This window comes from Schistocerca nitens, chromosome 2 (assembly GCF_023898315.1).
Source record: "Schistocerca nitens isolate TAMUIC-IGC-003100 chromosome 2, iqSchNite1.1, whole genome shotgun sequence".
In the NCBI taxonomy this organism is placed as follows: Eukaryota; Metazoa; Arthropoda; class Insecta; order Orthoptera; family Acrididae; genus Schistocerca; species Schistocerca nitens.
Window position 1 is genome coordinate 128,068,924 of NC_064615.1, and position 24,342 is coordinate 128,093,265.

The following is a 24,342-nucleotide window of genomic DNA, read 5'->3' on the forward strand; positions in this document are numbered from 1 at the left end:
ATTGCATGAAACCACTTGTCAGCCTAAGAACAGTATCAACAAAACGAAACTGTACTGAAGAAGACAGAAAGGCTTAAGTTTCTGGACATACTTTTTTGAAAGTTTCAACTGGAAAAATCATACACAGGAGCTGCAAAATGTTTTGTCTATCTGCTAATATCGTAAGAATAACTGCAAAGTTTGGGGCATTGCAGTCATTAAATTAACAGATTTTGTGTGTTTTCATAATCATACATTTTACTGTGGTGGTGGTGCATACAGTGAGTACTTGTGTTCCACAATGACGTCCACTCAGTTGTTACGCTCGCAGAAAAGCGGTTGATCGACATGATATAGGTCACTGAATCGTCGCCGTTAGTAGTCCACTGCTGTGAGAGTGACAATGGATATTACTTCACGTCCCAAGAAAGCTGCTGTTACCAGAAAAAGGCTGTGACTGTGCTTCATGAAGCTCCTGGCATCTGTAAAAGTGGAGCACAATAATAAATAGGGGACTGGTCTGCTATTATTCCCATCCAAATTGGTATTCCAGTTCTCCCCAGATCGATTTCATGACGACTGTACAATGCCTTATTATTTTCTAGGCTGCTCATACGGTCCTTTTCAAAGGCTCCCCTTAATGCTGGGTCAGACTTAAATGGAGTGCTGAACATCTTGATGGGGATCAGTCTCACTACAGCTGAAACGTGTGCTCGGTTGAATTCGGATTCTTGTGTCGAGGGAACAAGGAAGATATTACAGAGCCAAAAATATTAGAGGTAGTGGTAACTTTGGAAGAAAAATGGAGTGAGAGGATCATGAGCTAGGCAAGACCACCACTGCTAGTGTAGTCTATATGGTCTGCACAGATTTCTGTTTTTCTTTAATAGCATTTTATGTTGTTCACAATTTCACCATATTCTAAACTTTTCATGCTAATAAGGCCATAGAAATATGGTCTTTTCCGAATTTACTTCTAATCAAAAAGCGATTCTGGTAGCTGGAGGTGTTTGTTAATCCCATCTTTCGAGTACTACTTCTGATATTTCCATAGAAACTTTAATTCCCTAACACATATTTCTTTAGATGTCAATCACTAATTTTCATAGATTTCACTTTAAAAATGTTTTAATACAATCCAGTTCTTTCATCCCCTATTTTATCTCCTTAGGGGTTGAATTTTCAAAAACTCTGAAATAATTTTTTACGTCCCACCGAGAAGTCAAATAGATATTGCTTTAAAAATGTTTCATTAGCACTTCAGTAATGATTTATTTAAGAAAAAGTTTCAGCCATTATTACACCCGTTAGTCGTATAATTCTCAAAAATGCTGAAGCAAGTATTTTTTTATTTCTGACTGAGAAGCCAAATACCGATTTTCGTAGTTATAGCTGCGAAATTACCTTAAAATCGGCATATTTTCAAAAAACCTCTCGTCTCCATTTCAGGCCCTGAGGGGTCGAATATCGAAAAATCTTCGAAGTTAAAGTTTTTACTGTTAGCGGCTTGGACTGGATGGTGGTGATGGTGGGTCAGCCAGTTAGAACATTTCCTTTCACATAGAGAGATAATGCGGGAATATATTGGAACATTGTATGGTGTCGAAGAGCCTGATAATTTAAAGAGCGAGAACGCTCTCCTCACAAGTCAGCCTGCATTGCTGAGACCAGGGAAAGTCAGGACTTTGAGACAACACGGCGGCTTACATGTGTGGAAACGTCACGAGAGATTGCTGGTTGTCACACACAATTTCTTATGATCATTGTAGCTTCACTGCTTTATAGATGAAAATGAGTCATTAGTGGGAATTGCGGTTCATTTTGTTTTCACCTATTGCAGTTGTTAATTTTATTACTGTCGTCAAGTGTAAGCATAATCTTCACAACAGTTTTCACCGGGGAATAAATTCACGTGAAGCTCTGATTAATATTCCTGCTTACAGCTCATACGAATTCGAAGTTCACCCTGGTTTATTATTTGTTGTCCAATCAGTACATTTGGCCTACTCCAGTCTTCGTATAACATTATCCTGTAGTTGTTGTGGCCTTCAATCCGAGGACGTGTTTGGTGCAACTCTCCATGCGAGTCTATCCTATAAAAGCATCTTCATCTCTACGTAACTACCGTAACCTTCAACCATTTGCGCCTGCTTACGCTACTCAAGCCTTGCTCTTCCTCTAAGATTTCCATCCCGCCTCCCCCCCCCCCCCCCCCCAACACTTCCTTCCATCACCAAACCGACAATTTCTCGATTCATCGGGATAAATTTCTTTTTCCCCAGTTTGTTTCAGTACCTCCTCGTTAGTTAGATTTATGCATCTAACTTTCAGCACTACGGGATGGTTACAGTTAAACGTTCTCTGCTTGAGAGGGCCCCCATGAAAAACGAGTGACTGCAGGGCAATGAAACTATAAACCATTTAAAGAAAAACATAATAATTTCCACATGAGAGGGTTCAAATCTGGTGATCTTGGTGGTCAGTCAGATTGGAACGATCGGTAAATGTTTCGGTTTTCTCCAAAAGTGTTACGAAGTAATAGAGTTACCTTACGATCAGTGTGAGGTGGAACTCCATCGTGGACCAAATAAATTACTACAAAGCACCTCTCTCCCGGGGAGTAGGGATCGCATGTTGGCGAAGAAAATCACAGTAACGTGCGTGTTCACGCTGCATATCCTTGATACTTGGGGTCCCATTTCCTCAAAGAAAAATGGATTAGTCATAAGCTGTGCCACGAAGCCACACCACACGGTGCCGCTTTCACTATGCAGGGGAACTTCATGAACGTTCGTTGGCGATACGATCCCCAAATGCTACAACTGTCAATGTCCACTTCCTCAATGAGCGCAAAGTGTGCTCTGTCACTCTACAAAATGTTAAAAGGCCATACGTCGTCAGTTTCAGACCTTGCAAAAAACATGAGAGAGAAGTACACTCGAATGTCTACGTCACGTAGCAAAAATTCGAGAGTAATGTGAAGTTTGTATGAATACCATTTCATACTTTTTCACAACACTTTTCGAACAATGTATTATGGAATGCTCAGGTGTCCTGACACTACTCGTGCACCGCATGAAGATCGCTGCGTCGAACATTCTCGGGCCTGGCAACAGGAACTTCTTCACCAATTTGTGGCGCAATTGACCTCTCCCAGGAACAAATAGAATCACTGGCGGATCGTTCTAAAGTGCGTGACCACCAAGATCACCAGATTTGAATGCTCTCATGGAGAAATTACAAGGTTTTTAATGTTTTATTCGTTACTTCTCTTTCGCATATCCTTAAACATGTTTCCCCAAAGTTTCTTTGCCGTACGGTTACTCATTTTACAAGAGGGCCCTTTAAAGTAGTGAAAGTTTAATAGTAACCCTCCTGTATTTGTAGCACCATATTCTAAAAGCTTTTATTCTGTTCTTGTCTGAAATATGACTGTCTGCGTTTCACTTCAGTACAAGCCTACACTCAAGACAAATACGTTCTACGTCGGCCATCATCAGCTGTTTTGCTGCGTCCATAGCAAACTTATCCACTGTATTTAGTGTTTCATTTCCTAACACAAATGCCCGAGCATCTTCAGATTTAATTCGACTTCATACGATTAACCTTGTTTTACTTCTGTTGATGGTAATCTTGAAATTATTTTCAAAACGCTACCCATATTTTCAGATGTTCGAAGTACATTGCCGTCTGATGCACTTCAGTTCCCTCGCCAAATTTCTCCTTCTTTTCACTTTCTTCTTGCGTATTCTACAGATTGAATAATATTGAGAGGTCGCATTCGCTTCTCAACCACTGCGTCCCTTTCATGTTGTTCGATTTTTATTACAGCAGCCTGGTTTCTGTACAAGTTTTTAAATAACGTTTCGTTCCCCGTACTTCAGCTCCTCAGCATTTCAAACAGTATATTGCAGTCAGAAATGTGAAAGGTTTCCTCTGATCTACAGATGCTATAGACATAGGTCTGCCTTTCTTTGACTTGTCTTCTAAGATGTGCCGTGCGGTTAGTACTGCCTCGCGTATTGCTACATTTCTCCGAAACCCAAAATGATCTAGCCAGAGATCGGCTTCTACCAGTTTTTGCATTCATCTGTAATTCATGTCAGTATTTCGTAACCATGACTTATTAAAAGTAAAGTGATAGTACATTAACGTTCTCACTTGTCAGCGCTCGCCTTTTTGGAATAGGAATTACTATGTCTGTGTTGAAGTTTGCGGGTGTTCGACTGTGCCATATGTTTCACACTACGTGGAATCATTTTGTCGTGGCTAGCTCTCCCAAAAATCTGAATGATTCCGAGGGAATGCCGTCTATTCCAGGGGCATTGTTTCGACTTAGGTCTCTCAGTGCTCTGTCAAATTCTTCTCGCAGTATCCTATCTCTCATCTCAGTTTCGTTCTCACAAGAGAATTTTTTTCTTCCTGAGGGCTCCTTGTCCAGAGTTAATTGCCAGTAACAGTATCAAGGCATTGATAGTAGTGTCTCACTAAGGTAGACATAAAATTACTCTCAAAAAGATACTTTTATTCACATTTAGCCATTAGAAAATACTGTAGATAGCTTCCTATTAAATGTGAGTCGTCTTAGGGACTAATAGATTGACTGAAAAGAAGTTGTGACGGAGGTAACACAGAAGCGTAAAATTAGATAAAATAAGGCAAAATTGATATGAAAATAGTTATTTGGAAACTCGGATAGTTTGAAGCAGTCGTATTCGTTTCTATCTCCTTAAATTACAACAGACGATGATGGTGGAAACGATTAATTAACTGAATCGTAGTGAATTGGAGTACAGAAGCAAGGAGCCCGACAGATGCTAAGCGTACTCTGGCCCGTGCTCAGACTCATATCGTAAGCTTTGCATGTTGAATTATCGACCTTTATTCAAACCTAAGGAGTTCGGGAATAATATACTGATTGCGCGTCCCAAGAGAGCAAAAGCGGATGGACGTGAAAGTTCACGCTCAATCAGCCTGGTGTATTCAATAACAATAGCCGCACTAGCTGTTCTAACTTGGGTTAGAATATAGTTTTATTTTGTCGTTTTCACTACTGCACATTTTCAGTTGTTTGGTGTACCCTGTCAAACTAACATACTTGAGCTACAGCCGGAACTTGGGTTGGTCACACTTCGTTAAAATTGAGTTATGTGGAGGATAGACTTCAAACATTACACGAAGTGTTGCATGAAAAGTTTGCAACTTAACTTCCAAGTATAAAGCGTACAGGGGTAAAGCACGGAGACATCTCGTGACCAGATAGAATAAATAAACTATTCAACCATGAAATAAGAGATTCGATGAAGTTGGCATAATCCTCCAACGAGTTGTTGCAATAAATTTACTCTTCTTCGAGATTTCACCACGTAACAGTGTATTTTCACACTGAAATTTTTCGAACATCATATCACTGTGCGTCAGTGTGCTCGTCAAAGCATTTTGTTCCAGAATTTTCGAACTGGAACATGTCTGATTAGCTCAATCATTCAGGGGAGTGGAAACTTCAATTTGTGATCGCAGCCTACCGTGTAATTTAATTTGCTGAAATTTATTTTGCGTGTGCGATCTGAATATGCATTTATTTGGCGTCGTTCACATAACGTATTTTAGTCGTATTTATCAAATCAGTGATAATTACTAATAACATTAAATATGGAAAAAATGGGAGCCAGCTGCACGTGGACTAAATCCCAATATGCGATGCAGAGACCATATTAACAACCTAATCTGTTAACCACTATTACAACTTCCACTTGTTTCCGTACCCTTAAATCCCGTATCAGATACACATTCAAGTTGTATTGCTGTTCCGGTTTGAGTAGGTGTACTACAACCTTTTCCTTAATTCTCTAGAATATAGTTTACACATATTTCGTGGTTAGGATTCTTTCATTAACATGCAAAACCAGTTACTGCATTTAGTTTACCAGTTTGATTTTATTCACGTTTACGAAACCGTGGTTGTTAAGGTCAGAGATAAAATGTAGGTTCATAATACAAAAGCTAAAACTGACGTTTTTCTAAGGAGCAAGCCTTCCTTATCAGAATTATCCAACAAGAATGTTATAAAAGCAATATCAAGATAAAAATATAAGCATCAACAAAAACATTAAGAATCCCTTGTTCACTTCCGTTGTAACCGTGTCTTCCTAAAATTACGACCTGTCGATAAAATAAACTAAAATGAACCTGCGTATGCAGTGTCACTGCAATAGCTAGTACTTATACCACCAGGGAAGACACACCCAGATAGAAACACATACGTAGCGCGACTCGGCACTTAGTGTGCATAATCAAGAAATCAAAGATAATGCACAGTCCTGCAGAGATGTACGGGAGTTCTAATCTCTTCACTAGCTGAATATCTACAGAATTTTAGGAAGACCCGATTACTTAAGGAGGTGGTAATGAGTTTTTAATACTTTTACTTACATTTTTATCTTTGTCACATTCATTAGTATTGTAGAATAATTCTGACGGTTAAGGCTTCCTCCTTTGAAAAGCGTCGATTTTAGTCTTTTCTCATTGTGAAAAGTGACTGACGTTGTATTTTAACTCTGATATTACCAGCGTATTACCAGCGTTCCCCCCCCATGAACCATGGACCTTGCCGTTGGTGGGGAGGCTTGCGTGCCTCATCGATACAGATAGCCGTACCGTAGGTACAACCACAACGGAGGGGTATCTGTTGAGAGGCCAGACAAACGTGTGGTTCCTGAAGAGGGGCAGCAGCCTTTTCAGTAGCTGCAAGGGCAACAGTCTGGATGATTGACTGATCTGGCCTTGTAACAATAACCAAAATGGCCTTGCTGTGCTGGTACTGCGAACGGCTGAAAGCAAGGGGAAACTACGGCCGTAATTTTTCCCGAGGGCATGCAGCTTTACTGTATGATTAAATGATGATGGCGTCCTCTTGGGTAAAATATTCCGGAGGTAAAATAGTCCCCCATTCGGATCTCCGGGCGGGGACTACTCAAGAGGATGTCGTTATCAGGAGAAAGAAAACTGGCGTTCTACGGATCGGAGCGTGGAATGTCAGGTCCCTTAATCGGGCAGGTAGGTTAGAAAATTTGAAAAGGGAAATGGATAGGTTAAAGTTAGATATAGTGGGAATTAGTGAAGTTCGGTGGCAGGAGGAACAAGACTTCTGGTCAGGTGACTACAGGGTTATAAACACAAAGTCAAATAGGGGTAATGCAGCAGTAGGTTTAATAATGAATAGGAAAATAGGAACGCGGGTAAGCTACTACAAACAGCTTAGTGAACGCATTATTGTGGCCAAGATAGATACGAAGCCCACACCTACTACAGTAGTACAAGTTTATATGCCAACTAGCTCTGCAGATGACGAAGAAATTGAAGAAATGTATGATGAAATAAAAGAAATTATTCAGATTGTGAAGGGAGACGAAAATTTAATAGTTATGGGTGACTGGAATTCCAGTGTAGGAAAAGGGAGAGAAGGAAACATAGTAGGTGAATATGGATTGGGGCTAAGAAATGAAAGAGGAAGCCGCCTGGTAGAATTTTGCACAGAGCACAATTTAATCATAGCTAACACTTGGTTTAAGAATCATGATAGAAGGCTGTATACATGGAAGAACCCTGGAGATACTAAAAGGTATCAGATTGATTATATAATGGTAAGACAGAGATTTAGGAACCAGGTTTTAAATTGTAAGACATTTCCAGGGGCAGATGTGGACTCTGACCACAATCTATTGGTTATGAACTGCAGATTAAAACTGAAGAAACTGCAAAAAGGTGGGAATTTAAGGAGATGGGACCTGGATAAACTGAAAGAACCAGAGGTTGTACAGAGTTTCAGGGAGAGCATAAGGGAACAATTGACAGGAATGGGGGAAAGAAATACAGTAGAAGAAGAATGGGTAGCTTTGAGGGATGAAGTAGTGAAGGCAGCAGAGTATCAAGTAGGTAAAAAGACGAGGGCTAGTAGAAATCCTTGGGTAACAGAAGAAATATTGAATTTAATTGATGAAAGGAGAAAATATAAAAATGCAGTAAATGAAGCAGGCAAAAAGGAATACAAACGTCTCAAAAATGAGATCGACAGGAAGTGCAAAATGGCTAAGCAGGGATGGCTAGAGGACAAATGTAAGGATGTAGAGGCTTATCTTACTAGGGGTAAGATAGATACTGCCTACAGGAAAATTAAAGAGACCTTTGGAGATAAGAGAACCACTTGTATGAACATCGAGAGCTCAGATGGAAACCCAGTTCTAAGCAAAGAAGGGAAAGCAGAAAGGTGGAAGGAGTATATAGAGGGTCTATACAAGGGCGATGTACTTGAGGACAATATTATGGAAATGGAAGAGGATGTAGATGAAGATGAAATGGGAGATACGATACTGCGTGAAGAGTTTGACAGAGCACTGAAAGACCTGAGTCGAAACAAGGCCCCCGGAGTAGACAACATTCCATTGGAACTACTGACGGCCTTGGGAGAGCCAGTCCTGACAAAACTCTACCATCTGGTGAGCAAGATGTATGAAACAGGCGAAATACCCTCAGACTTCAAGAAGAATATAATAATTCCAATCCCAAAGAAAGCAGGTGTTGACAGATGTGAAAATTACCGAACAATCAGTTTAATAAGCCACAGCTGCAAAATACTAACACGAATTCTTTACAGACGAATGGAAAAACTAGTAGAAGCTGACCTCGGGGAAGATCAGTTTGGATTCCGTAGAAATACTGGGACACGTGAGGCAATACTGACCTTACGACTTATCTTAGAAGAAAGATTAAGGAAAGGCAAACCTACGTTTCTAGCATTTGTAGACTTAGAGAAAGCTTTTGACAATGTTGACTGGAATGCTCTCTTTCAAATTCTAAAGGTGGCAGGGGTAAAATACAGGGAGCGAAAGGCTATTTACAATTTGTACAGAAACCAGATGGCAGTTATAAGAGTCGAGGGACATGAAAGGGAAGCAGTGGTTGGGAAGGGAGTAAGACAGGGTTGTAGCCTCTCCCCGATGTTATTCAATCTGTATATTGAGCAAGCAGTAAAGGAAACAAAAGAAAAATTCGGAGTAGGTATTAAAATCCATGGAGAAGAAATAAAAACTTTGAGGTTCGCCGATGACATTGTAATTCTGTCAGAGACAGCAAAGGACTTGGAAGAGCAGTTGAATGGAATGGATGGTGTCTTGAAGGGAGGATATAAGATGGACATCAACAAAAGCAAAACGAGGATAATGGAATGTAGTCGAATTAAGTCGGGTGATGTTGAGGGTATTAGATTAGGAAATGAGACACTTAAAGTAGTAAAGGAGTTTTGCTATTTGGGGAGCAAAATAACTGATGATGGTCGAAGTAGAGAGGATATAAAATGTAGACTGGCAATGGCAAGGAAAGCGTTTCTGAAGAAGAGAAATTTGTTAACATCGAGTATAGATTTAAGTGTCAGGAAGTCTTTTCTGAAAGTATTTGTATGGAGTGTAGCCATGTATGGAAGTGAAACATGGACGATAAATAGTTTGGACAAGAAGAGAATAGAAGCTTTCGAAATGTGGTGCTACAGAAGAATGCTGAAGATTAGATGGGTAGATCACATAACTAATGAGGAGGTACTGAACAGGATTGGGGAGAAGAGGAGTTTGTGGCACAACTTGACCAGAAGAAGGGATCGGTTGGTAGGACATGTTCTGAGGCATCAAGGGATCACCAATTTAGTATTGGAGGGCAGCGTGGAGGGTAAAAATCGTAGGGGGAGACCAAGAGATGCATACACTAAGCAGATTCAGAAGGATGTAGGTTGCAGTAGGTACTGGGAGATGAAGAAGCTTGCACAGGATAGAGTAGCATGGAGAGCTGCATCAAACCAGTCTCAGGACTGAAGACCACAACAACAACAATTACCAGCGTTTTCTTTTCGGAAATCCGTTTAACTTGAAATACTTGATTTTCCGCCCTCTTTGCTGGTTTCCACAGAGATTGTTACAGGCCATCGTCTCTCTTTCACTCCAACACTGTTTGTAAAAAATAAAATACACACAAATACATTGTATATGTAGTCAAGTCCCTTGAAATCGACAGCTAAAACACTGCCAAAAACCTGGATTCGGTAAGGAGTGAAGGGCTGAACCCGTACATAAGTGAATTCTCGAGTATTTTCGTAGGTAGGTTATCATGATCACTGCTTTGATTAGAAATAAAGAATCAGTGGGATTAGTATTCTTAGAGATTCCTGTCAACGATTGTTCTATGCATAGCAAGTTGTTAATGTGAACAGGTTTGAAAATGGGATGGCAGTTAATGTCTCAACACACATTCACAGAATACACTTGCCATGCTGGGATAAGACATAACGCTCGCACTCTGCATTTACAAAAAATCCTAGATCTCCGCTTTGCGATGTGGATTATATTAGTATGCCAAAATCAGGTTTAGAGAGTAATCGGATAGTTTTAAGAAAACGCTTGTCTAACAATAAAGAAAAAGAGATCAGATAAAACAAAAACATAAGGCTACTGTGTATCTACGAACCTCTCAATAGCTTTGCGGGGGAAAAAATTCTAAAAAACTGGAAATAAAATCTAAGATATTAATCAGTGACATCGGGGCAGCAAGTGAAATAAATAAATGTGAATCCCAATTGAGGAATGTTCTCTGCAAAATATCGAGTGGCGTAAAGGAACACAGGAATCAGAAAATAAAGGGCAGCTTAAGGAAACTGTTCCACATAGCATGCCACAAGAATGCAGGCGGTAGAATACCGGAAGTAATGACGAATTAGCGTCATATTGGTATAAGATCAAGAGGCAGACCAAAGACAAATTGAAGCGACAACGGAAACAAATGAGAAATGTAAAAAGCGAAATACTTACACATCAGGACGCTTAAGGACGAAGTTATTACAGTGTTGCATAAAATATAACAGATAGCTGAAGCAAATATGCCATTCCCCACCGCGCCCACTTATCGTTGCTGTTATAACTTATTACCTTACGTCCACTGCGTCAGCCTTTTAACTCCCATAATAGTTCTAGATACAGGCAATAAAATTTCTACATGGTTTCGCGCGACATAGTTCCGAGACTGAAAAGAAGGAGCAAAACACCGAATTTAATGGTACGGATTTTTTCTTACGTGCTATAAACTCTCCATTTCAAATGTTTTCGCGCTAATGTAAAATCAGCGTCTCCAAAATCGTGAATAAAATTGTGTGTCTGTTCTCAATTCTAAAGTTGGTCCGAATAGTTGTGGTAAGTGGTGTGTCCTTGCCTCTGAACAGACTTTCCCAGCCAGTTGTAGGATATCCAGTTTGAGGAATCCGAAAGACGGCCCAGTTTTGACATTTTTAGCATTAATAAATGAGAGATAAGCGATAGAAAAAGTATAGAAGCGAATTACATTCGAACTAGAGATGTTTGAATATGAAGTTCGTTACTTACCGCTAAGCCGTTAGGATACAATAGTTACCATGTCAAAAGGCACAGCGAGTAACTTTCTCTCTCCATTTCACATCACTTTTATTTACATATTTTCTCAGGCTCCGTAACTCACATAAGCCAAGTTAAGCATCACGGGTCGAGTATACATATATGCTTTATGTGATGACTAAAAAACGAGAAACCTGTTTGCGAAAGTGCATATACAGGAGAGCTACATAATAGAGCGTCTCTATAAACTACTGGAAGGCAATCTTGAACACAAATACACTCCTGGAAATGGAAAAAAGAACACATTGACACCGGTGTGTCAGACCCACCATACTTGCTCCGGACACTGCGAGAGGGCTGTACAAGCAATGATCACACGCATGGCACAGCGGACACACCAGGAACCGCGGTGTTGGCCGTCGAATGGCGCTAGCTGCGCAGCATTTGTGCACCGCCGCCGTCAGTGTCAGCCAGTTTGCCGTGGCATACGGAGCTCCATCGCAGTCTTTAACACTGGTAGCATGCCGCGACAGCGTGGACGTGAACCGTATGTGCAGTTGACGGACTTTGAGCGAGGGCGTATAGTGGGCATGCGGGAGGCCGGGTGGACGTACCGCCGAGATGATCAACACGTGGCGCGTGAGGTCTCCACAGTACATCGATGTTGTCGCCAGTGGTCGGCGGAAGGTGCACGTGCCCGTCGACCTGGGACCGGACCGCAGCGACGCACGGATGCACGCCAAGACCGTAGGATCCTACGCAGTGCCGTAGGGGACCGCACCGCCACTTCCCAGCAAATTAGGGACACTGTTGCTCCTGGGGTATCGGCGAGGACCATTCGCAACCGTCTCCATGAAGCTGGGCTACGGTCCCGCACACCGTTAGGCCGTCTTCCGCTCACGCCCCAACATCGTGCAGCCCGCCTCCAGTGGTGTCGCGACAGGCGTGAATGGAGGGACGAATGGAGACGTGTCGTCTTCAGCGATGAGAGTCGCTTCTGCCTTGGTGCCAATGATGGTCGTATGCGTGTTTGGCACCATACAGGTGAGCGCCACAATCAGGACTGCATACGACCGAGGCACACAGGGCCAACACCCGGCATCATGGTGTGGGGAGCGATCTCCTACACTGGCCGTACACCACTGGTGATCGTCGAGGGGACACTGAATAGTGCACGGTACATCCAAACCGTCATCGAACCCATCGTTCTACCATTCCTAGACCGGCAAGGGAACTTGCTGTTCCAACAGGACAATGCACGTCCGCATGTATCCCGTGCCACCCAACGTGCTCTAGAAGGTGTAAGTCAACTACCCTGGCCAGCAAGATCTCCGGATCTGTCCCCCATTGAGAATGTTTGGGACTGGATGAAGCGTCGTCTCACGCGGTCTGCACGTCCAGCACGAATGCTGGTCCAACTGAGGCGCCAGGTGGAAATGGCATGGCAAGCCGTTCCACAGGACTACATCCAGCATCTCTACGATCGTCTCCATGGGAGAATAGGAGCCTGCATTGCTGCGAAAGGTGGATATACACTGTACTAGTGCCGACATTGAGCATGCTCTGTTGCCTGTGTCTATGTGCCTGTGGTTCTGTCAGTGTGATCATGTGATGTATCTGACCCCAGGAATGTGTCAATAAAGTTTCCCCTTCCTGGGACAATGAATTCACGGTGTTCTTATTTCAATTTCCAGGAGTGTATATGTGTGTCACAGAAGAGTCTTTCAGCATCATCTCTGTGGTTTATTGCCCTCAATTCTTCATTTCAATTGCAAGGCATTGAAAACAGAACGTAGGAACAGCACTCACATTAGTGAACGGTATATAAGAAAGTGTTTACAAAGTGCAAATTGTGTGCCTATGACTCGAGTTTTGTCCTGAGAGACTGCTGTAATGGGGGAGTGCAGGTACTGAGATGGCGATGAAAGATTTTCTAAACGCTAGAACAGCGACTTGCACGAAGTTCGGAAAATGCTGATGAGCGACTTTATTTCAGCTTGAAAATATCCTTTGAGAATGTATAGAACTAACCCATAATGTGATATCACAGGTTATAGAGTGAAAGTAAGGAAAACAAAGAGGCTTTACGCGTTTCAGTGACAGTATTATTCTCATGGAGAAAAACACTGTTCCTGGAAATGATTCTAAATACAACACATCTAGGAAATTTTACGTCCAATTTTAGTTGTAGAGTATTAAAATATTCGACCTTGTCGGTATTTAGTCATAATACAATCCCCTTTACAAATGATGTAAGAAATTTTATTATATTTTGTCGTGTAGCCAGTTAGTCCCCCCCATGAACCATGGACCTTGCTGTTGGTGGGGAGGCTTGCGTGCCTCAACGATACAGATAGCCGTATCGTAGGTGCAACCACAACGGAGGGGTATCCGTTCAGAGGCCAGACAAACATGTGGTTCCTGAAGAGGGGCAGCAGCCTTTTCAGTAGTTGCAGGGGCAACAGTCTGGATGATTGACTGATCTGGCCTTGTAACACTAACCAAAACGGCCTTGCTGTTGTGGTACTGCGAACGGCTGAAAGCAAGGGGAAACTACAGGCGTAATTTTTCCCGAGGGCATGCAGCGTTACTGTATGATTAAATGCTGATGGCGTCCTCTTGGGTAAAATATTCCGGAGGTAAAATAGTCCCCCATTCGGATCTCCGGGCGGGTACTACTCAAGAGGACGTCGTTATCAGGAGAAAGAAAACTGGCGTTCTACGGATCGGAGCGTGGAATGTCAGGTCTCTTAATCGGGCAGGTAGGTTAGAAAATTTGAAAAGGGAAATGGATAGGTGAAAGTTAGATATAGTGGGAATTAGTGAAGTTCGGTGGCAGGAGGAACAAGACTTCTGGTCAGGTGAATACAGGGTTATAAACACAAAGTCAAATAGGGGTAATGCAGGAGTAGGTTTAATAATGAATAGGAAAATAGGAACGCGGGTAAGCTACTACAAACAGCTTAGTGAACGCATAATTGTGGCCAAGATAGATACGAAGCCCACACCTACTACAGTAGTACAAGTTTATATGCCAACTAGCTCTGCAGATGACGAAGAAATTGATGAAATGTATGGTGAGATAAAAGAAATTATTCAGGTAGTGAAGGGAGACGAAAATTTAATGCTCATGGGTGACTGGAATTGGATGGTAGGAAAAGGAAGAGATAGAGACGTAGTAGGTGAATATGCATTGGGGCCAAGAAATGAAAGAGGAAGCCGCCTGCTAGAATTTTGCACAGAGCATAACTTATTCATAGCTAACACTTGGTTCAAGAATCATGAAATAAGGTTGTATATATGGAAGAACCCTGGAGATACTAGGAGGTTTCAGATAGATTATATAATGATAAGACAGAGATTTAGGAACCAGATTTTAAATTGTAAGACATTTCCAGGGGCAGATGTGGACTCTGACCACAATCTATTGGTTATGAACTGTAGATTAAAACTGAAGAAACAGCAAAAAGGTGGGAATTTAAGGAGATGGGACCTGGATAAACTGAAAGAACGAGAGGTTGTACAGAGTTTCAGGGAGAGCATAAGGGAACAATTGAAAGGAATTGGGGAAAGAAATACAGTAGAAGGAGAATGGATAGCTTTGAGGGATGAAGTAGTGAAGGCAGCAGAGGATCAAGTAGGTAAAAAGACGAGGGCTAGTAGAAATCCTTCGGTAACAGAAGAGATACTGAATTTAACTGATGAAAGGAGAAAATACAAAAATGCAGCAAGTGAAGCAGGCAAAAAGGAATACAAACATCTCAAAAATGAGATCGACAGGAAGTGCGAAACGGCTAAGCGGGGATGGCTAGAGGACAAATGTAAGGATGTAGAGGCTTATCTCATGATGGGTAAGATAGATACTGCTTACAGGAAAATTAAAGAGACCTTTGGGGAAAAGAGAACCACTTGCATGAATATCAAGAATTCAGATGGAAACCCAGTTCTAAGCAAAGAAGGAAAAGCAGAAAGGTGGAAGGAGTATATAGAGGGTCTATACAGGGGCGATGTTCTTGAGGACAATATTATGGAAATGGAAGAGGAGGTAGATGAAGATGAAATGGGAGATACGATACTGCATGAAGAGTTTGACAGAGCACTGAAAGACCTAAGTCGAAACAATGCCCCGGAAGTAGACAACATTCCATTAGAACTACTGACAGCCTTGGGAGAGCCAGGCCTAACAAAACTCTACCATCTGGTGAGTAAGATGTATGAGACAGGCGGAATTCCCTCAGACTTCAAGAAGAATGCAGTAATTCCAATCCCAAAGAAAGCAGGTGTTGACAGATGTGAAAATTACCGAACTATCAGTTTAATAAGTCGTAGCTGCAAAATACTAACACGAATGCTTTACAGACGAATGGAAAAACTGGTAGAAGCTGGCCTCGGTCAAGATCAGTTTGGATTCCGTAGAAATGTTGGAACACGTGAGGCAATACTGACCCTACGATTTATCTTAGAAGAAAGATTAAGGAAAGGCAAACCTACGTTTCTAGCATTTGTAGACTTAGAGAAAGCTTTCGACAATGTTGACTGGAATACTCTCTTTCAAATTCTGAAGGTGGCAGGGGTAAAATACAGGGAGCGAAAGGCTATTTACAATCTGTATGGAAACCAAATGGCAGTTATAAGAATTGAGGGGCATGAAAGGGAAGCAGTGGTTGGGAAGGGAGTGCGACAGGGTTGTAACCTCTCCCCGATGCTGTATGTTGAGCAAGCAGTAAAGGAAACAAAAGAAAAATTCGGAGTAGGTATTAAAAGACATCGAGAAGAAATAAAAACTTTGAGGTTCGCCGATGACATTGTAATTCTGTCAGAGACAGCAAAGGACTTGGAAGAGCAGTTGAACGGAGTGGACAGTCTCTTTAAAGGAGGGTATAAGATGAACATCAACAAAAGCAAAACGAGGATAATGGAATGTAGTCGAATTAAGTCGGGTGTTGCTGAGGGCATTAGATTAGGAAATGAGACACTTAAAGTAGTAAAGGAGTTTTGCTATTTGGGGAGCAAAATAACTGATGATGGTCGAAGTAGAGAGGGTATAAAATGTAATCTGGCAATGGCATGGAAAGCATTTCTGAAGAAGAGAAATTTGTTAACATCGAGTATAGATTTAAGCGTCAGGAAGTCGTTTCTGAAAGTATTTGTATGGAGTGTAGCCATGTACGGGTGTGAAACATGGACGATAAATAGAGTAAAAAGAAGAGAATAGAAGCTTTCGAAGTGTTGTGCTTCAGAAGAATGCTGTAGATTAGATGGGTAGATCATGTAACTGATGAGGATGTACTGAATAAAATTAGCGTGAACAGGAATTTGTGGCAAGGCTTTACTAGAAGAAGGGATCGGTTGGTAGGACATGTTCCGAGGCATCAAGGGATCACCATTTTAGTATTGGAGGGCAGCGTGGAGGGTAAAAATCGTAGAGGCAGCCCAAGAGACGAGTACACTAAGCAGATTCAGAAGGATGTAGTGTGCAGTAGTTTATTGGATATGAAGCAGTTTGGACAGGGTAGAGTAGCATGGAGAGTTGCATCAAACCAATCTCTGGACTGGAGACGACGACGACGACGACGACGACGACATATCTGCCATGTGTGCCGACAGAGCCTTGACATATAGGTCAACCAAGAAAAGCAATGGGAAGAAGAGAGGGAAGAAGAGCACCGCATGGTGCACCTACATTACGCCAAAGGAACAACATTCGAATCACTTCCTTTCGTTGTTGAGACTGGAGAATCTCTTGCTTTTTCTGGATGTGGAATGAATAACAGGAGTCTCTACTCCTTCGCCCCGCCCCCTTACCACCCCCCCCCCCCCCAATTCGATGGCGACTCATCATCTAGAAATCCGACAGAAGAATTTTCAACCTCTACCACTGATTTACTTCAACGCGTTTAGGTGGCTTGTTGGGACCAGGCGAAACTACTGCCATCCGGCCAGAACTGTGGGTTCTTAGATTGCTCTGGGAGAAGGTTCATAGAGCTAGAACACAGGAAATTTTAGTTCATTTTATTACATAACAGAAAAAATATATACTTGGACACTCTTCTTTACCACAGGAGTATTGGGTAATTTAAAACTGTTATAGACTAGCAGACCATCATTTGATGCACTAATTAACAATCTCTTCACTTGAGGTACAATGTTTAACTTCAAGGACAGTAAAAGTTCATCTGAAATCTTGGCAACTTGTTGGTCCTATGCTATAATGCTGACTGCCGTAACTGAGGTCTCGTACTGGGGCTAGCTCCGGCATGCTAGACATTAAATTGACCTCAACTTCAGGGCGCTGTAGAGCTGGTCTTCAGGAGCGCCTGCCGTACACTGCTGCGGATTGCAGTGAACCCTTGCTGATGTCTGTGGTATCGACACGTATTTCCAACTCTGAAGTGACAACACGATCCTTGTATGATACCACATGACTGAAATCCTGATTAGTCGTAATGGCGTTACATGAAATAGATACTCTCTTAAAGCAACACATTTGGTAATCACAAATCCATCAAATACACATAAATAAATTGTACTTTCTTTTGACGTTGCGAATGTCAGTACAGATACTGAATACTGAGACCTGCTACTCTTCTTCTATAATAGTATCATCAAAGACTCTCTTAGCCCTGAAGTATGTTACTGATCGACGTCGCGCAGTGGTTAGCATACTGGACACGCATTCGGGAGGACAACAGTTCATACCCGCGTCAGGCCATCCTGATTTATGTTTTCCGTGATTTCCCTTATCGCTCCAGGCAAGTGCCTCGATGGTTCCTTTGAAAGCCCAAGGCCGATTTCCTTCCCCATCATTGACACAATCCCAGACTGTGCTCAGTCTCCAATGACCTCGATCTTGACAGGACGTTAAACCCAATAACCCTTCGTTCCAGAAGGATGTTCTCGCAGATGCTGAGAGTTTTCCCGAAGCTGGACAGAGGGGATGAGGGGAGAGTGACGGGTGGTGTTTGTCGGCAGATGTGGAAGCGGCGGTGCAGCGAGCTGGCCTTCTCCTGGGGGACCATCGACATGACTAGCCTGGACGAGCCGCGCGCCAACTTCCGCGGCCAGATGGCGCTCGACCCCATCACGGGCCGCATGCAGCCACAGTTCCCCCGCTGGCAGACCAACCTCAGGGTGAGTGCGCCCCAACCTGGCTTGCTCTATGCGCTAATGATACACTTAAAATAACTACTTTTATAGTCAGTGATGTATATCTGCATCTACGAGGGCATACTGTAAAGTAATTCGTCCCAGTTTTTTATTCTGTTCTCAGTATCGGTTGGTGTATTATTACATGTCATGTACACTACTGGCCATTGAAATTGCTACACCAAGAAGAAATGCAGATGATAAACGGGTATTCATTGGACAAATATATTATACTAGAACTGACATGTGATTACATGTTCACGCCTTTTGGATGCATAGGTCCTGAGAAATCAGTACCCAGAACAACCACCTCTGGCCGTAATAACGGCCTTGATACGCCTCGGCATTGAGTCAAACAGAGCTTGGATGGCGTGTACAGGTACAGCTGCCCATGCAGCTTCAACACGATACCACAGTTCATCAAGAGTAGTGACTAGCGTATTGTGACGAGCCAGTTGCTCGGCCACTATTGACCAGACGTTTTCAATTGGTGAGAGATCTGGAGAATGCTGGCCAGGGCAGCAGTCGAACATTTTCTGTATCCAGAGAGGGCCTGCAACATGCCGTCGTGCATTATCCTGCTGAAATGTAGGGTTTCACAGCGATCGAATGAAGGATAGAGCCACGGGTCGTAACACATCTTAAATGTAACGTCCACTGTTCAAAGTGCCATCAATGCGATCAAGTGGTGACCGAGACGTGTAAGCAGTGGCACCCCATACCATCACGCCGGGTGATACGCCAGCATGGCGATGACGAATACACGCTTCCAATGTGCGTTTACCGTGATGTCTCCAAACACGGATGCGGCCATCATGATGCTCTAAACAGAACCAGGATTAATCCGAAAAAAAAGGACGTTTTGCCATTTGTGCACCCAGGTTCGTCGTTGAGTACACCATAGCAGGCGCTCCTGTCTGTGATGCAGCGTCTAGGGTAACCGCAGCCATGGTCTCCGAGCTGATAGTCCATGCTGCTGCAAACGTCGTCTAGTTGTTCGTGCAGATGGTTGTTGTCTTGCAAACGTCCCCATCTGTTGACTCAGGGATCGAGACGTCGCTGCACGATCCGTTACAGCCATGCGGATAAGATGCCTGTTATTTCGATTGCTAGTGACACGAGGCCGTTGGGATCCACCACGGCGTTCCGTATTACTCTCCTGAACCCACCGATTCCATATTCTGCTAACAGTCATTGGATCTCGACCTACGCGACCAGCAATGTCGCGATACGATAAACCGCAATCGCGATAGGCTAGAATCCGACCTTTATCAAAGTCGGAAACGTGATGGTACGCATTTGTCCTCCTTCCACGAGGCATCACAGCGACGTTTCACCAGGCAACGCCGGTCAACTGCTGTTTGTGTATGAGAAATCGGGTGGAAACTTTCGTCATGTCAGCACGTTGCAGGTGTCGCCACCGGCGCCAACCTTGTGCGAATGTTCTGAAAAGCTAATCATTTGCATATCACAGCATCTTCTTCCTGTTGGTTAAATTGCGCGTCTGTAGCACGTCATCTTCCTGGTGTAGCAATTTTAATGGTCAGTAATGTATATTACTTGGTTGAATTTCCCGCTTCACTAACGCAAGCTGGAACCATCTGCCGCTAGAGGGCTCCGAATTGCAGGGTGTAACATGGCGGCGTGGAACATAACTATGTCGGTACGTGAGGAACCGCGTACTGTAACTGAATTTCTAACCGTGTAAATCGTGCCTCCGTAGACGAATGGAAGCTTTGTTCTGCGATAATTGGATCGACATAAGAAATGTTCGTGCTTGTAATGAAGGGAACGGTGGTGGTAAACTCAACGTGTTCGTCGGAGCTTGGAGTATTTCCAGAACTTAAAGAACACCTTCGAAAACTTCACTTTGATATGATAGTTATGAAACGGTGCATGAATCCGTCAACAATGTCAAACTTTTTACAGTGATGGTGTCAACAAACTGGTTTCTCCTTGGGAGAAATGTGGCGGTTGCCAGGGTCACGATGTTCAGAAATGAAAATAAATCTACGTATGAAGAATAAAGATGTAGAATGTTAATAAAGTTTGCTTTATTTAAAAAAATCTTTTAAGTGTTTTCACATAAAAAAATTCGGGGCATTACTTTTTAGCAAGTCGTTGTAGGTATCTATTCCGCCAGCGACGTTACTGTACATGGCGGAATTGCTTCTCATTTTCCGTCCTGTTACAGTCACAAATGGAGTGACGGGTTCAAAAATGGTTCAAATGGCTCTGGGCACTATGGGACTTAACATCTATGGTCATCAGTCCCCTAGACTTAGAACTACTTAAACCTAACTAACCTAAGCACATCAGACACATCCATGCCCGAGGCTGGATTCGAACCAGCGCCGTTCTGGACTGACGCGCCTAGAACCCGTCAGAAACAGTGGCCGGGTTTTACTTTCGTCAAATACCATCAGAAAACATTTCCTAACGTTTAAATTTATATAGTTCACGGCGTTTCTTGTTATGTCCAGGCCGGCCGGTGTGGCCGAGCGGTTCTAAGCACTATAGTCTGGAACCGCGCGACCGCTCCGGTCGCAGGTTCGAATCCTGCCTCGGGCATGGATGTGTGTGATGTGCTTAGGTTAGTTAGGTGTAAGTAGTTCTAAGTTCTAGGGGACTGATGACCACATCTGTGAAGTCCCATAGTGCTCACAGCCATTTGAACCATTTTTGTTATGTCCAGTCTACATTTTATATTCTCTTTACTACGGATATCGCACGTTTATTTTGCTTGCGAGATACTCATCTACTACTTTGTGTTTAGTTTCCGAAAATAATTTCCTTAACATCACCTGACTGAATCCACCTGGATTCCATTACCCTGCTTTACATTCATTATTTATCTTATATCCTCTTTTCGTGTTGTTGTTGTGGTCTTCAGTCCTGAGACTGGTTTGATGCAGCTCTCCATGCTACTCTATCCTGTGCAAGCTTCATCTCCCAGTACCTACTGCAACCTACATCCTTCTGAATCTGCTTAGTGTATGCATCTCTTGGTCTCCCCCTACGATTTTTACCCTCCACGCTGCCCTCCAATACTAAATTGGTGATCCCTTGATGCCTCAGAACATGTCCTACCAACCGATCCCTTCTTCTGGTCAAGTTGTGCCACGAACTCCTCTTCTCCCCAATCCTGTTCAATACCTCCTCATTAGTTATGTGATCTACCCATCTAATCTTCAGCATTCTTCTGTAGCACCACATTTCGAAAGCTTCTATTCTCTTCTTGTCCAAACTATTTATCGTCCATGTTTCACTTCCATACATGGCTACACTCCATACAAATACTTTCAGAAAAGAATTCCTGACACTTAAATCTATACTCGATGTTAACAAATTTCTCTTCTTCAGAAACGCTTTCCTTGCCATTGCCAGTCTACATTTTATATCCTCTCTACTTCGACCATCATCAGTTATTTTGCTCCCCAAATAGCAAAACTCCTTTACTACTTTAAGTGTCTCATTTCCTAATCTAATTCCCTCAGCATCACCCGACTTAATTCGACTACATTCCATTATCCTCGTTTTGCTTTTGTTGATGTTCATCTTATATCCTCCCTTCAAGACACCATCCATTCCATTCAACTGCTCTTCCAAGTCCTTTGCTGTCTCTGACAGAATTACAATGTCATCGGCGAACCTCAAAGTTTTTATTTCTTCTCCATGGATTTTAATACCTACTCCGAATTTTTCTTTTGTTTCCTTTACTGCTTGCTCAATATACAGATTGAATAACATCGGGGAGAGGCTACAATCCTGTCTCACTCCTTTCCCAACCACTGCTTCCCTTTCATGCCCCTCGACTCTTATAACTGCCATCTGGTTTCTGTACAAATTGTAAATAGCCTTTCGCTCCCTGTATTTTACCCCTATCACCTTCAGAATTTGAAAGAGAGTATTCCAGTTAACGTTGTAAAAAGCTTTCTCTAAGTCTACAAATGCTAGAAACGTAGGTTTGCCTTTTCTTAATCTTTCTTCTAAGATAAGTCGTAAGGTTAGTATTGCCTCACGTGTTCCAACATTTCTACGGAATCCTAACTGATCTTCCCCGAGGTCGGCTTCTACTAGTTTTTCCATTCGTCTTTAAAGAATTCGTGTTAGTATTTTGCAGCTGTGACTTATTAAACTGATTGTTCGGTAATTCTCACATCTGTCAACACCTGCTTTCTTTGGGATTGGAATTATTATATTCTTCTTGAAGTCTGAGGGTATTTCGCCTGTTTCATACATCTTGCTCACCAGATAGTAGAGTTTTTTCAGGAGTGGCTCTCCCAAGGCCGTCAGTAGTTCCGATGGAATGTTGTCTACTCCGGGGGCCTTGTTTCGACTCAGGTCTTTCAGTGCTCTGTCAAACTCTTCACGCAGTATCGTATCTCCCATTTCATCTTCATCTACATCCTCTTCCATTTCCATAATATTGTCCTCAAGTACATCGCCCTTGTATAGACCCTCTATATACTCCTTCCACCTTTCTGCTTTCTCTTCTTTGCTTAGAACTGGGTTTCCATCTGAGCTCTTGATGTTCATACAAGTGGTTCTCTTATCTCCAAAGGTCTCTTTAATTTTCCTGTAGGCAGTATCTATCTTACCCCTAGTAAGATAAGCCTCTACATCCTTACATTTGTCCTCTAGCCATCCCTGCTTAGCCATTTTGCACTTCCTGTCGGTCTCATTTTTGAGACGTTTGTATTCCTTTTTGCCTGCTTCATTTACTGCATTTTTATATTTTCTCCTTTCATCAATTAAATTCAATATTTCTTCTGTTACCCAAGGATTTCTACTAGCCCTCATCTTTTTACCTACTTGATCCTCTGCTGCATTCACTACTTCATCCCTCAAAGCTACCCATTCTTCTTCTACTGTATTTCTTTCCCCCATTCCTGTCAATTGTTCCCTTATGCTCTCCCTGAAACTCGGTACAACCTCTGGTTCTTTCAGTTTATCCAGGTCCCATCTCCTTAAATTCCCACCTTTTTGCAGTTTCTTCAGTTTCAATCTGCAGTTCATAACCAATAGATTGTGGTCAGAATCCACATCTGCCCCTGGAAATGTCTTACAATTTAAAACCTGGTTCCTAAATCTCTGTCTTACCATTATATAATCAATCTGATACCTTTTAGTATCTCCAGGGTTCTTCCATGTATACAACCTTCTATCATGATTCTTAAACCAAGTGTTAGCTATGATTAAATTGTGCTCTGTGCAAAATTCTACCAGGCGGCTTCCTCTTTCATTTCTTAGCCCCAATCCATATTCACCTACTACGTTTCCTTCTCTCCCTTTTCCTACACTCGAATTCCAGTCACCCATAACTATTAAATTTTCCTCTCCCTTCACAATCTGAATAATTTCTTTTATTTCATCATACATTTCTTCAATTTCTTCGTCATCTGCAGAGCTAGTTGGCATATAAACTTGTACTACTGTAGTAGGTGTGGGCTTCGTATCTATCTTGGCCACAATAATGCGTTCACTAAGCTGTTTGTAGTAGCTTACCCGCGTTCCTATTTTCCTATTCATTATTAAACCTACTCCTGCATTACCCCTATTTGACTTTGTGTTTATAACCCTGTAGTCACCTGACCAGAAGTCTTGTTCCTCCTGCCACCGAACTTCACTAATTCCCACTATATCTAACTTTAACCTATCCATTTCCCTTTTCAAATTTTCTAACCTACCTGCCCGATTAAGGGACCTGACATTCCACGCTCCGATCCGTAGAACGCCAGTTTTCTTTCTCCTGATAACGACATCCTCTTGAGTAGTCCCCGCCCGGAGATCCGAATGGGGGACTATTTTA

The 24,342-nt window shown here is 42.5% G+C and overlaps 1 protein-coding gene across 2 annotated transcripts in view; it reads left to right on the forward strand.

Annotated features, from left to right (window-relative positions):
• LOC126235821 (anoctamin-10) overlaps nucleotides 1-24,342 on the forward strand; it is a 310,819-nt gene that overhangs the window by 178,494 nt on the left and 107,983 nt on the right. For both annotated transcript variants that reach the window (XM_049944670.1, XM_049944671.1), the window contains one exon: nucleotides 18,357-18,515. In XM_049944670.1, coding sequence (XP_049800627.1) covers nucleotides 18,357-18,515 — 159 coding nt within the window. The remainder of the gene's footprint in view (nucleotides 1-18,356; nucleotides 18,516-24,342) is intronic.